The sequence below is a fragment of the Metopolophium dirhodum genome, chromosome 1, assembly GCF_019925205.1.
Source record: "Metopolophium dirhodum isolate CAU chromosome 1, ASM1992520v1, whole genome shotgun sequence".
Lineage (NCBI taxonomy): Eukaryota > Metazoa > Arthropoda > Insecta > Hemiptera > Aphididae > Metopolophium > Metopolophium dirhodum.
This window is the reverse complement of record NC_083560.1, coordinates 77641527-77657452: the sequence shown is the minus strand read 5'-3', so window position 1 is coordinate 77657452 and position 15926 is coordinate 77641527. Positions and strand designations below refer to the sequence as shown.

Genomic DNA, 15926 nt, shown 5'->3' with positions numbered 1-15926 from the left:
ATTATTAACATTTTTTGTCGCTACTGATACCAATCAATGAAAATGTTGTCACATGATCAATTATGTGCCATACGAATATGAAAGTCTTCATTTGGAATGTTAATGAAGATCTAAAAATCTCTATTACCTATATATTATATAATATGTATATTATACATACAGTACAATTATATACAAAAATGGGAATTATTTCAATATTTCAAGAAAATATTAATATTTTCTATAAAATTATCATTTGCGAGACAGCAGGACATCTATATATCAAAAGTATTTCTTAAGTTCAAAACGTAATAATATTACTTTTTTGATAATAATAATTGTTCTAATTTTATTCATTCGATTCACTGTGTATAGCTAAAATATTCACAAGATTTGTTGTTATGACTTTTGCTGGTAATTTTTGCAGGTGTGTGGGTACATTTGATTTATTTAAAATTTTAAACGTTTTATATCTAGTCAGAACTCAGAAAAACCAATATCAATGTGAGAAACATAAGTTTCTTCAACCATTTTTGTTTTTATTAACAATTATATTATTGATTGTTAAATCTTAAGGACTATTTAGTATCATAAATGTTATAATTATTTATGTTACTGTGAATAGTTATTTTCATTCATACTATTTAATTTAATATATTCATAAGTACACACAAACATGATACAAATTATAAAATAATAAATATTCTCACTAAATACCACCTAGCACACATTTAATCTTTATTTTGGTAAACCTAGTTCTTGCTGATTATTATAACACCTCATATACTCATCCTTTTTTCTCAGTATGTGGGGTAAGTTTATATTTATGTAGAAACAATGTGCAAAGGTATTAGTGGTGTCTTCCAACACAACATAATATAATATTTCTGTTAGCATCAAAGACGATCAGGTTTGATAAAAACCATCAGTCGCCAAAATATATTTTTGTAGGCACACCACAATTGTAATAATCAAATACATTAGTTTTTGTTTTATATATTTATTCATAAAATATATTGTGAGTAAACAAGGCACGTAAATAGGAATTATAGTACGTCATACGACTATGACGATAACATTATCACAAATACGCCAAAGACAACAACAATATAATTACAAGTATCTTTTACACCCGCGCACGCAACCAAAATTGTTGAATATAATTAATAATTGATAAGACAACACTGGGGTGGATGTTATTGTTCAACGGCCGCGTTGGCTGCAATACTTGGACTGTTGATCACCTCCCCCAGACACTCCAATAGCTCCTTTCGGTAGTCGTCAAAATCGCCGTCAACTTCGTTGATTGTCTGGTCCTCGATAACCCATAGCGTACATTCCGTATCACGGATCAGCCGTTCGTCGTGAGATACAATTATGACACCTTTATTACAAATGTTAACAAGATAAAATATGATGAAATTGTACGGTGAATTGAATTGAAGTGTAAAAAATATCAATAAATTATCCATTTAATATCACTCACCTCCTTTGTAATCGTTTATCGCTTCTGCTAGAGCGTCAATAGATTCAATGTCCAAGTTGTTTGTAGGCTCATCCTGTAACAATTAGAAAAGGATTAGCAACATTCATGGTAAAACAATGCTATATATATATATCTATTAGTTGAATTGGTGGTGTAAATGAGTGCTGTCAACTATCCCCCAACCAAAATGTCAACGAATATTTAAAAAAAATAGTGTTTTGTATGCATTAGTATTTGAGATATATTATGTCGCGAAAAATTACACAATTGATGTCACTTATTATGATTTTAGTTTAGAATTTTGTATTATATTAATATCATACAGTAATATAAGAAAAAAATCAAAAATCGATTTCAATTTGTTTTAAGAGGAAGCTACAACCGCATTTGTTGTCTCCGTCTCACAAATGTAAAACATTGCTAAAACTGTTTTGCGCAGGTAAGAATTACTCAGGCCAAGCTGAGCAACTAAATTTTCACACTATAAAGAATTCTGATATCGAAAAAATAAAAATGGAGAAAACACAAGAAGTAGTGCCCTCTTAAATTATCCTGCTAGCCGCTTGGTACAAAATATTTAGTATGGGTTCTGATTTTTTTTTTTCAATATTTTCTTCCTTATATTATTTATCATATTCACCATCACCCTGGAGGCCCACTTGAAATAAAACTCAGGATTTTACTCAGAGTTGAATGCTGCCTTATCATGGAGCTTACCAGTATAATGACGTCAGGAGCATTCAGACAGAGTTCAGCCAGGGCGACACGGGCCTTTTGTCCACCGGACAGGTCCTTCATGCGGATGGTATGCGCGTGGCCCGCCAACCCAAAAGTACCCAGCTGCTTGCGCGCTTTCTCATACGGCAAGTCGAATAACCGCATCAGATATTCGGCGGGCGTCTCTTCGGCAGTCAAATGTTCACCGGAATGCTGGTCGAACTTTCCGAGTTTCTGCGAAAAATGTGTGTGGGATGATTTCAATCAATTATTAATGAGTGCGTGTGTATACATACCATCCGATGGTTCTTTCGCATTTCACCGATGCTAGGCTGCAAATCACCAGTCAACAGCTTGAGGAACGTCGACTTGCCCACACCGTTAGGCCCGACAATAGCTACTCGGGAGTTGAGGTCAACGCCAAAATCAACATTCTTAAACAACGGCTTCTGAGTTGGATATGCGAAACTCGTACCTGTGAAATTGAATGAGGGACACAATATCAATCGATGACATTTTATCCTTTAATAATAATATAATGTCAAGTGAATTAGATTACTAAATACGACTCACTGTGTAGACCCAGTATAGGCGGCTGTAATGGACTGGGATCAGGGAACGAAAATTTGACGTTGTAGTCTCTGGGCTTTTGTAATAGCTGTGTGGGTTCAGCGTTGTCATCATCGTCAATGCCAGCACCTTTACCCGGTTTGCCCTTGTTCTTTTCCTGCTTACGGGTCAATACTTCTTTTTGTTTTTTCTCCTGTAACCACACAATATTCTCATTAGAAATTAGTTCTGAGTAGCGATCGGGTTGATATCAGAAATGAAAAACTCACGGCTTGCTTCTTGGATTGACCTTGTTGTTTCATTTCCTTCAGCCGTTTCTCCTGTTTCTCGTATTCCTTGATGGTCTCCTTTTTTTTCTGCGAGTACATTTTCTTGAACATACTGTAATTACCTTTGTAATAGAACAATCGTTTCTGGTCCAAGTGAATGATCTCGTTACACACGTTGTCCAAAAAGCTCTGGTCATGAGATACAACTAACAGAGTTTTTTTCCATCCCTGTAAATAACTATCAACGTACTGTTTAATGAAAACCGTTAATATATGTAACACACAAGTAGCTCTATGAGCAAAACACCCGTGGTATGTTGACGCGACGATATTTGCATTAACCAACTCGAAGTAACTCACTTGTCCAGCCAGATGACAGCGTTCAAGTCTAAATGGTTAGTCGGTTCGTCGAGTAATAACAACGTAGGTTCCAGAAACAGAGCCCGGGCAAGGGACACGCGCATCCGCCAGCCTCCCGAGAAGTCTTTGGTGGCCCGGTCCTGCATGGCCGCGGAGAAACCAAGACCAGCAAGTATGCGCCGAGCTCGGGGTTCAGCCGAGTCGGCCCCGAGCACCTTGAGCTCGTCGTATACCTAAGAAGTTACGAGAAAAAAAATGGTGGATTAGAGGTAAATTGCCAGATTATCAAACGCCCACGATTCACTCCACCCAACCATTACTCACTTCGTTTAGTCTTTCCGTTACGTCTTCGCCCGTGCCCTTTTCTTGAACTTCCTCGAGTCTTTTACACTCAGCTAGCAATTCCGTACAGCGAGTGTCCGCTCTAAGCACGGCCCGAACGGCCGTTGTTTCATCAGCCACTACCTCCTGTTCGCAGTATAGGATGTCAATACCCGGTGGCACGTCGAACAGCCGTTCGGCAATGTGTCTGAGTAGTGTCGTTTTTCCGTGACTGTGAAGTACATCACAGGAATGACATCGTTATTAGACGAAGAGGACAAAAAAATCAATGAACTAATTAAAAAGTGAACATTATTATAAGCTCAGTACTCACCCATTTGGTCCGACCAGACCGTACCGCCGGCCGTGGGCAATCAGCAGACTAGCGTTGACAAACAGGTCCTGGCCTTTGGCCGCAATGCTAAAGCTATCGATTTTGATGTCGACAGCATGCTCCATGGCTGCTAGCTGCCCTGCTGTTTTTTGAATCTGTGAGACCGAGAAGTTAGCGCCCAACTCACTGTGGCCCTGCCCCCCCTTCTTGGTCATCAAATCCATTTGTTTCTGATACTCCATCTTGAAAGAACAAACAATACAGTAATTACAAATCGAAAAATGTCCAGCAATTATTGATAACTATTTAAATGATATAACGTGTACCTCTTTTTTCATTTTCTTCTTTTCTTTATGAGAAATTTTATCAGATTTGTTTACAACCTCCTTAGATTTCGACTTTTGTTTGGGCTCTTTCACTACCTCCAGTACAGCCTCTTCCACGAGTTTGTCTAGTTAATGTGCACACGTTATTAAAGGAAAATATTATCCTATTTATGCGCTATTATACACGAAAATACCACAGATTATATTAAATGCATAGACCTGTAGCTAAAACCAGGGTACGACACTCAGTGAATTTGCCTGATCTGGCGATTGGAGCCTTGAACACGGTCTCCAGGGGGGTATATGTGAAATAGGGAATGGCAGATAAGCCAACGCCGCCTACGTTCCGGTAAACGTTTACATAATATGGGTCCAACATATATGAGGAGAGTGGAAACGTTTTTCATGTTAACTTACATACAAGTATTATTAGTTTTATAAACTTTCTTTTTTAAATATTAATAATATCATGTTTTTATTTTCTTCAAAAAGATGGAAATGAACATAATAATATTATGGCGGAGAATGATGTACAAAATGAAAGCTGTACTATGTCTCACTCAACGGTCACTCCAAAATTTCAGTAAGTGATCACATCTGATGATATCGTTCAAAATGATGGTATGTGCAATAAAGGTTACTTATTTCACAATGAATCAATTATTAAAGTATCAGAAATTATCAATAATAATTTTACTCAAGAGATTGATTAGATTGAATTACCCTATGGTAATATTATTAACAACTCTAATATTGATACTAATAATATTATAACTGTGAATGAAGATTCTGTATTATCTGAAATGTGTAATAGACAAAGTGTGCCAGATGAATCTGATCCTCGATATGAATTTAATGAAAGTTATAGTGATGATAATGTAGTTGGAAGAAGTGGAAACCAAAAAAAAAAAAGTACTACTAGAAAAACTTAAAAAAATAATTTAATAAATGGTACAGGAATAATTCTTAAACCTAACCCATGTGCTACAATGTGTCAAAATAAATGTTCAAAAGAGTTTAATGAATTACAAAGAAAGGAAATATTCAAGTGGTTTTGGGAATTAGAAATATGAAACAAATTAAAATTAAAAAAAAGAACAATTGGTGAAAGTAAAAGGTAAAAACTAATATTTCTTGAAACATGATTCTGTGAAAGTTCAGTATTCCGGAAATTTATTTTGGATGACATTAGATGTACTTCGAAAACTTGTAAGATATACTTATTCTAATAAGTCACCTGTGAATACTGCAAAGAATGATAGGTCATAATACTCCTCAGAATAAATCATCTTCAAACAGTTACAAATTGTGGATACATTTATCAGGTGTCTAGTGTCTACCTGCTGTTTCATCTCACGATTGTCGCAATAAGTCAAACAAAAAATACTTTCCAACAGAGTTCAGAAATATTGCCAATTTATATTTCATTTATAAAGAATATTGTACCAAAAAAATTAAATTCCTATTTCACACCCAGTTATTTGGCGTTTTTTTAAAACTAAATACTGAATTGACTTCCATTTACCAAAGAAAGACAAATGTATGATTTGTGAGAAAAAAAATGAAAATGCGAATAATAATGAAGAAGAAATTCGAAAATACAATTTTCATATGACTTTAACACGTTGAAGACGAAGGGAGTCACTGGCGACACCCAAACAGTTTTTTTTTCGGAACAGCGGGTGTCACCAGTGATTCCCATATAATTTGTCACTTAAGTCAACTTCCCAAGTTGAAAATGTAATTATATTGTAAGTTAAGGTATTTTTCAATTCCATTATTCCAATATTATTACAGAAACGTGTTCACCTCAGTCACACAAATCGACTGATACTAAAATTGTCTATTAGGTGTCGCTACACGTGGATTTTTTACAATTTTAATTTTATAAACGTTATGAACAGAACAGCAAAAACGGCCCTTGTTGCCAACGCGTTAAAGGAAAAAGCAAAGGACATGTTTTTGAGCAATCAGAAAAAAACTGAGTCAGACAAAAGGTTTTTATGCGTTAGAATCAAAAATCCTTTGGTAATAAGTTTGTCTCTAGATGAAATAAGAACATTTTTTAAAGTTAAAAGACATCTTTAATATTTGGTAAATCTGGTTGATTTTCAAGCAATATATCCAGCTAAGTAAGTCAAAACTAAACTTGATGTATCAGCCATACTATAATCATGATGATAAATATATTATGCAAATTCAATTTATTCAGAATTTTCTTTGTCTAAAATTTGATCTAGTTTTTGATTTTATTATGATTGGATACTTTTTTTCTTATTCTATCAGCCATTTTTTTCGTGCTATCCTGCAGTCAAAACAATGACTGAGTAATAGACCTTATAGAAACATAAATACAAGTATGAAACATTATTTAATAACTAAATTAATACCTAATACTATTTATTTTTATATAAAATATAATAAATTAGGTAAATTAGAAAAACAATAATTACTACATATCACATTTTTTACAAATTAAACAAGGTATATATTTATATATGTATATATTTCAATAACATACTCATTACATTTGTATTAATAAAGTTGCATTCAAATAAAATGTCAATACCATTAAAAAAAAAAAATTCAACTGAATTTAAACATGTCTGAATTGGTTTAGATCTCTTTTTATCAATAATTATAGACCTTTCAAGAGGAAGTTTTCTCTTAATTGTATGCTCTATTAAATAAAATGGTAAGTTTGGAAATATAGATGGAATTGCTCCTGCTTTTAATACGGGTATAATAATTATTTTAATTTTATTGACCGTTCCATCATTTAAGATAGTCTTGTCAAAAAGTAGAATATAATTCTCTTTGAAATGTAATTCACACACATAACACCTTTCTGTGAGCATTTCATCTTTTCTAGGTATAACTCTATGCCATCTAAGCTCTGTATTTTTAATTACATATGTAACAAATGACTAAATAGGAAAATGATTATTCATAAATAAGATTAAGATATTTTGTTTTAGATTCTGAGCAGAGCGATGAATGTATTGATTTTACAATGAATAAAATAATGTGTTTTTTTAAAAAAAATTGTTGTTTCCGTTTGGAGCACTAAAACTGTTTTGATTTTTTTCAACAATATCTTGTTTGATGGGAAAGTGAATCTAATTGGTATATTAAGGAGGTCAAAATTTAAAATCCCCAATAGTTTTCAAAAGCATCGGGAAATACAACATAAACATTAAGGAAACAGGGAACTTTTACGCAAAATCTGTTTTGGAAGAATCGATTTTGTTTTTTGGTGCAACTCTAAAACAAATAAACGTATAGAAATGAAATTTTCACTGGTTGTTTATATTCACATTTTATATACACAATTGAAAATTTTAAACAAGGTTCCACGTAAATAGGTTATATTTCAATTACTTAATTCACAATAATATCATCAAATATACTTAGTAATATCAATTATCATAGGCTAACTGACCGCCTTCGCTCAGAATCATTTTTCTTATACAATGATATTATATCATTGAATTCAAATTTAACACTATCCATTACAGTGATCCACTTGTAACCTACTGTAAAGCAGAGCAACACCCACTTGTCTACCTTCTTTTATTTTGAGTGCTAAATTAACTTTTATTTTTTAATCCAATTATTATTTGTTGTCTGACATCTAGATTCTAGAGAATAACCAGTATTACACCCTGGCACAAAACAACACGTTTTTAATGTGTAGGTGTAAAAATACAAAATACAAATTAGTATAGTTTTATGCATAATTATTGTATTTAAATGATCAAAGCAAAATAATAATAAAAATTATTAAAAACCTTATCATTGTGTATACATTGTCTGAGAATAAATTCAATATTTTGATGAATAATAAATAATCATCTATGAATCATCTATGTCCATGTGTTTAATAGCTAATTATCATAATATATATTTTGTTTTTATTATTAAAACCATTTTAACCGAGATCCCACTATTCCTGTTTATATGTTTTGGATCTGATCCAGTTTATAAAGTATTTGTAAGGATTTCAAGTTTAATTCAAAAAACATACATAATCCCTACATGCTATAATTATAAAATGTAGGCCTCTTATCGAACGATTGGTGGTAGAATAACGGTGCGCTTTTTGTCGGGCCACTTTATTAATGGGCAGCTATAAGAGTTTGGTCTCCTTATCTCTAATACTCATGGTTAAAACCTACTTCAATGCAGTAGGATCACATAATATGAGAAATAAATTAGTATATAACACCTTTACTATAATAATTATTGTACCAAATAATATGACAATGATTAGGAATTTGGCGTGAGTGCTAAAAATCAATGATGCATAAGTTAACAATCAATAATTTCTCATAAAAACAATTTTTTTCTTTTAGTGGTGATTTAAGGGAAGGTTTTGATTTGCTTCCTTAAATACACGATTTAAGATATCAAGTATATCTTAAATTGTGCTTGAATAGGAAGTACACCTTCTGGTTTTATATAATCTGTGATAATACTATGTACAGGTAAAAAAAGATTACCTGTATTATTGCTGTTTTTGCCTTCAGAGGTAATGGTTGTTGTTATTGTGTCATCAACAACGTCGGCGGACTGATCAACTGGCAATTCCTCGTCCATAACACATTTTTTTGCTTCCAATTCAATTTCTTTGTGATGATAAGGCTCATTATTTATTACATCATCACCCACCGCCACTAGAATTACCATAAATCGGATAAATTAATAATAACAATCTGACAATGGTGCCAATCTCAACATACAATGTATATTCTACACATAAAAAATACAAACCATCAGCGGTTGGAATCTCCATAAGGATGTCCTCGTCATCCATTTTCTTCTTTTTGTTTTTTTTTGATTTCTTTTTTTTTCCTGCGAGCTTAGCGGCTTCCAGCTTATCGTCTATATCATCGCCGTCTTCGTTGCCTATGTCTTGATCTATAACAGAAATACCGACATAAACGTAGGCTAATAGCAGTAGCCAAAGCGTTTTGAATAACTGCAGTAGTTTGAAAACTATAGTGTAGTTATATTGTTGTACCTACTGTATAGAATTCCCATTAGGAAACACCGTCAATTACAACAATTTATTTCAATATGATTTGTTGGTTTTCTGTGGTAGGAGGGGGATCTAAAAGAGGACGCGGTTAAACAACTACAGTCTACAACTTCTAGAAAGCAAAACTATCAGGATTCGTGTATGTAAAAATACCTTAGTAAGATCAACTAAAGAAAACTTTAAGTTATTAGATGTGCTACCAGTTAAAAGTGTATAACATAAAAAAATATCTATTTTATAAATAATAAGAAATTATGAATCTACTAAAGACATGAAAAATACAATGAAGAAGAGGGAACATAAATTTAATGTCAACATTAATTATTCCAGAAAATATATTGATTAATAATTGTAATTTGGTAATCTTATAAATTAATACAAATAATAAATTTAGTTACAGCTATTTCCATAAGTATACTCTATTCAGAATAAGACAACATCAGGCGACCACGGTCAAAACCGGGTTTTTCTACGTAAAACTGGTGTGTTCTTATTCTGAATAGATTATAGATTAAGAAATTTACAACTAATAACTAATAGAATACAGTGGAATTGGGCGAAGATAACATTTAATTGTTACAATATTATTATTTTTCTAGTAATATTACTTTTCTATATTATTCTATTTTAAAGTAGGTTTTATTTAATTTATTTTTTGTTCTAGAATATCTTTAATTTTATCCAAATATGCAAGCCTGAGCAAGTTAATGATAATTTTTAGTTGAGTTAATATTTATTCTAATTGTTTTTTTTAACTCGGTAAAGTTAAAAGTTATATGGAAACTTAATATTAAATTAAGTTAGTTAATTTTTTTTTTTTAAATAAATTTAAAATAGCCAGTATAGGATGAAAAAAGGTGGAAAAGTGGTATTTATGTAACTTGATATTATTATGACAAAAATATTTTATAACAATATGTTCTTGAGAAAGGAACATTTTTACCTAAATCACATAGGTATTTATTTTTAAAACATGCAATATTATGAATTATTAATATTTATTATAATTATTAATGTATGCTTATGTTGCGGTATGGTATGGTATACATATGTATTTAATTAAGTTATTTTATTGAACAATTCTGGTTAATGGAACAAGAATTAAATTAAATTACACTTTTTATTTCCTACTATAGTAAATAATTATGCAATATGCATCATCAATAATAATTGTATTATGTTTATTATTTAATTATTTATAAACTAACGTAATTTGGACTTTAATTAAGTTTATATTGATAAAAATCAGTTAAATTAAATAATAAGTTAACGAAAATTAAATTTTAAAAAGTTAAAATTAACTTAACTTAAACTTTTTAATTTAGTTATGCCCAGCTTTCAAATAAGTAACTCTCTATCACCAACACTGCATTGCGCTTAAAGGAGGTAGACATTTTATTGTAATCATTTTATTTTAATACCATGTCAAACTAACTATATTTTGTCTCATGACCTAAGTATTGCAATTAGGTTATAATTTAGTAATAAAAAAAAATTACAAGCATAATGATAAAATAACAGGTAAGCAAAAATGATAACCTGGTATAGCCGCCTGTGCTTTGTCGTCTTTATTGTCACCGGTGAGTTTTTCGACTTGCTCGTCAGTGTTTTCTACTACTGCTGGACCATCGTTGGCTTTGACCACTGGTTCTACAATGTTCTCCGATGGTTTATTGTCGTCACTAATTTTGACTAGATTGTCTTGAACTATAATAACATACAGTGCCTTTCAGTAATATCCTTTTATAGACCTAACTACCATATAAAAAAGTGACGTCCAAACTTTTTTCTTAGGTAGACCGCATTAATAAAATATCGCTTTCATGCGAGCCACCAATAATACAATAATATAAATTTAATATTTAATTACTATATTGTACGTTTTAAGCTTTACAATGCAATAACTTTGTTTTTATTATATTTTCTACTGATAATCTATTGAAAATTCTATATTATATTTTAATAAAGATTATATTATCTTATCTTCAAATATCCAGAACAAAGATTGTTGTTTACTTCAATAAGATCTCGAATAAGATCTTAAAAGTTTTTATTTAGTGTAACTTTTAAAGTACACAGTCGAGTAGCTTAAAATATATATTACTGAAAATTGTCAGATAAAAAAAAATATCAACTATAAGTGTTGCATAAATAATTATTTTACTGAATATTATGGAAATATGTCAGTGAATTATGAATCAAAACACCAAGGAAAATTCGCAAACTTAAAAGGTATGTTTTTATTTATACATTTAAAAGTATTTTTACATAAATAAGAAATAAAATTGTTGGAAATAATTGATTTTTTTAAACTCAAAAACAGGTCGCGAGCCAATTCAAAGGTTTTCCCTTAAATCTAACATCTAACTCTCTTCAGTTAGAATAAAAATCTCTGAAATTACTAATATTAATACACTGGTACCAAGTGTAATCAATAATAAATTTAATAGGAAAAATAAAGTTAAGAAACATTTGAAATACTCCTTGTAAAATTATATAATAATAGTTTATAAGTTAACTAACCCAGTGTGCTGTCATCGTTTTCCTCCAAATCAAAATCTTTCTTTTTCCGTTTGTTTTTTTTCGAAATTTTTCCAGTCAGAACTGTAGTCAGTTTCTCATCAACGACTTCTTCAATCGATGATATTTCAACCATATCACTCAGATAAGCTTTAATTTCTTCATCAACATCGTCATCATCAACTAAAAAAATATTATAATGATAAAAGAGCAACTGAAGGACTGAATTCAAATTTTAAACATGCATTTGTACATGATTTCTATAATATTTATTTTTATATAAGTATTTCTTTAACTGTTCCTATATTATACCTATTTAACTTATCATTGTCAACTTCTTTATTTGCTTGAACACTAATGTTTGTTACCACTATTTCTAAAGGTAATATGATGTAACTAATAAAACTAATTGTTGGGAGAATAACATCAATAATCAAAGCAACATAAATCATTACATGCAATACAATAAGTATAAAATATTGTCCAGTGTGGATTTTATTTTCTTATTATAATATAAATTTTTTATTTTATAGAAGGGAATATTTAATTTAAAAAAAAAGTTTAAAAAGGGTAGTTTTATAGGGTTCTATAGATTTAGGTATATATTACTTAAGTTTCCTAATATTGCAAAGCAGTTGGTTTATGATTTGTTTCATAAAATTTATTTTGTTACTGCCTAACTTAGGAATCTATTTATATTGGAGGGGGGAGGTGGAAAAATTAAATTTGCCACTAGTTCCACGGCAAAGGCAACAAAAATCATTGTCACCGTCTGAAACGCTTCCAATTTGTGGCTGTTTTTGTGTGTGATACCATCCATATTTCTTAATATTATAACAACAATATTAGGCGTACCTGCTGAATCTTCTTCCAAATCTTGTTGTTGATTTTTATTCTTTTTCTTGTTCTTTTTAGAGATCTTATTTCCACGAATTGGCTGTGGGATTTCTTCGACATTATCTTCATTGTCATTTAATTTTGCGTCCGCCAATAGATCAACTAAATCTATACATTTGCAACAAAAGTAATATTAAAATTAATGTATTGAATATTATAATACCAAATATTCATTATAAAATAAATACATTTTTAAACACAAATTGAGCTAAGACAAACCGAGATTCTTAAATTATCAAAAAATATCTAACTTTAAAATGATTTTAGATTAATAACAATTTTATCAATTGTTAATGCTAGGCCGTAATATTTAATCTAAAACCATTTTGTTTTTGCAAAAATAACTCATAAAAAACCTTGTAAATTTTAACTATGAAATAATATAATATGGCAATAGTTGTCTCATACTATTTAATGTATATAGTTCCCAAATTGGTATTCACAATAAAATTATAAAATCAGCTTCATTTCAACATAGATTTTGATAATCTCAATAATTTCACCTTAATTCAAAAAATATAACTTTTCAGTTTAATAAATTACACACTTTGTGTTATTTATATTTAGATAATGAATTATTATTGATTATTGTAAACTAAATAAAAAAAATAAATACTATCAATAGAATTTCTTCGGTTGATACAACCATATTTTGTTCACTAGTAAGCTTTAGATTATTACCTGCTGTGAGTCAACCTGTAATAAGTTGAATACTAAATCAATATATAATCAATATAATACCTTCTGATTCGTCATCCCAATCTTGATTTTTATTTTTCTTTTTGTTTTTTTTAGAAATTTTATTTCCACGGTTAGGTTGTGACGGTTCATTGGCAGTTGCATCATCATTTACTGCTGAAGTGGCTACAATATCTACCAAATCTATAAATTCAGGATTAATATAATGATTTTGGTAATATATTTTAACTACAAATATTTGACTAGGCACATAAATTTTGATAAACTAAACTTCAGAAAAATTATCAATCTGCATATTAAAATATATTATTTACATTCTAGACAAAATGTACCTATTATTAGGGCACTGTCGTTGTTGCATTGGTAACTTTTCTTTTACTGTTCCAACTTATTGCTAAGTAAGTTTTAAATACGTTTCTTGTAAGTACAAAATCAAATGTACAATCTTTAAGTGGAATTTTGTTGAATTTACTCATTTATAAAACAATTTAATCTATTTTTCAAATTCGTTCATTTAATTTTACATCTGTTTTTACTTACGTTTGAATATGTAAATTTAAAATAAAAACCTATGGTCCTATAAAATTATATTTAAGGCAATAGAATTTAAATTGTTACAATCAAATATAAAATATATATTAAGAATTTAAATACTCATTAAGAAAAAAGAAAGATGAAAATAAAATATGATTAATTATTTTTTATTAAGTATGCTGTGAACTGTAAAGTAAAAACAAAAAATTAAATAATAAATTAATAACCATGAATTAAAAACATTCAAAATTAAACATTGTTATATTTTAGTGCAAATTACAATTTTTGGGTTTTTTTAGTGCAATCCTTCAATAAATTTTACTAGTTTCTTACTAGCGAATAATAGATAATTTGGTTGATTATAATAGGCAGTCTCGGAAATATTTTGGAAAAGAAGTTACCCCGGAAGTACCCTATTTGTAGTGTAAGATTCAAAACACAATAAATTAAAACATATAATATTATACCTTCAGCTTCATCTCCCCAATCTTGATTTTTGTTCTTTTTCTTGTTTTTTTTAGAAGTCTTATTTCCACGGTTAGATTGCACAGGTTCTTCAGGTGTTATATCATCATTTGCTTTGGCGGCAGCTAATATATCCACTAAATCCAAACATAAATAAAAGTTGTTGGTAAATCTTTAAAAGAAAAGTTTATAAACAAACTACATAAACACTTTAATTTAAATGTATAGATTTTGCCGCCCTTTAAATGTTATAAGTTTGGCCGCCCTAGGGCACTTGCCCCATTTGCCACCCCCTTAGCACGGCTCTGATAACAATAGTTGAAAGATTCAATATATTTGTTTTACCTCTCTACCCAACATACCAAATTTGCATTCAGCAAAACCAATCTAGTGTTGTTGGCATTAGCCATTAGGTAATATTGGAGTGAATTAAAAACTTAAGCAGAATATTTTTTAGTGTACCTTGTGTTTATTGATATTTTAATTTAAAGGAAGTTTTAAAGCAATTACTTATGGAAAATAATACAATTTCTGACATCATTTTATACAACAATAACCTAGGCATTCTATCTAACAAGTGAATGCAATGGTTATTATTTTCACTTGGATTTCACTGTACAATATATCGTAAAGGGGCATACCTATACTTTCAACTTAAACATATAATATAGTTAAATAGTTGCTACTTAGGTACTAATTTTTAATAATGTAAGTACCTAGGTATTCATAGTTTTACAGGACACCGTGGTTTGAAAAATGTACTTATACCCATTATACAGAAAGTATATTCTACAGTAGGTAAATGCCTACTTAAATTGAAAAAAAAAGAAAATTGTGTCATTGAAAGTTTACAGCAGTCAGAACGAAGGGGCCCTCTACACAATATGTAATAGACCATAGCTGTCACACCATAGTCCCTAACTGTTTCAGCGATTCTGACGCGTTGACGTGCAGCACTTGCTATGGTATTCTTTCCAGACGGAAATGATAACCATAGCTATGCATAACGTTTTTCCTTAGGTGTTTGCGAATGACTCACCTACTGAATCGTCGTCGTCGCCGGCCCAATCCTGATTGTGCTTGTTTGTTTTTTTCGACTTCTTAGGCGGCATGACTAGGCACAAATGTACAAACTGCCAGGAGTAGACGGAAATTCGGAAACGCGACAGGAATCACCACGGCAACCGGAGAAGTCGCGCACAGCAGAGTCACGAAGGCTTTCCAATCGGCACGTGAAATCGAAAACACGTCGTTACGTTGTCGCCTGAGATAAGGTGATAAAAACAGCGGTGACTGATAATGTGGCGCCACCGCCGCGGCCGTCCGTCAGTCGGCGATATAATATTATGTGCGTCATCGGCATGATAGGTAGGTGGTTGTCACACTCCGGTCGCGTTGTCGTACCATA

At 30.8% G+C, this 15926-nt stretch overlaps 1 protein-coding gene across 1 annotated transcript; it reads right to left on the bottom strand.

Moving 5' to 3' along the window:
- Positions 1–955: 955 nt before the first annotated feature.
- Positions 956–15775, bottom strand: LOC132953607 (ATP-binding cassette sub-family F member 1). The gene is made up of 18 exons (XM_061025986.1): positions 15558–15775; positions 14521–14655; positions 13562–13702; positions 12779–12928; positions 11927–12106; positions 10943–11110; positions 9136–9282; positions 8865–9038; positions 4363–4487; positions 4037–4278; positions 3706–3934; positions 3382–3614; positions 3022–3259; positions 2756–2945; positions 2479–2657; positions 2183–2416; positions 1466–1538; positions 956–1363 (listed from the first exon to the last, which is right to left on the bottom strand). Exons 1-18 carry the CDS (start codon positions 15628–15630, stop codon positions 1176–1178), a joined length of 3099 nt encoding a protein of 1032 aa, XP_060881969.1. The 5' UTR covers positions 15631–15775; the 3' UTR covers positions 956–1175.
- Positions 15776–15926: the final 151 nt, after the last annotated feature.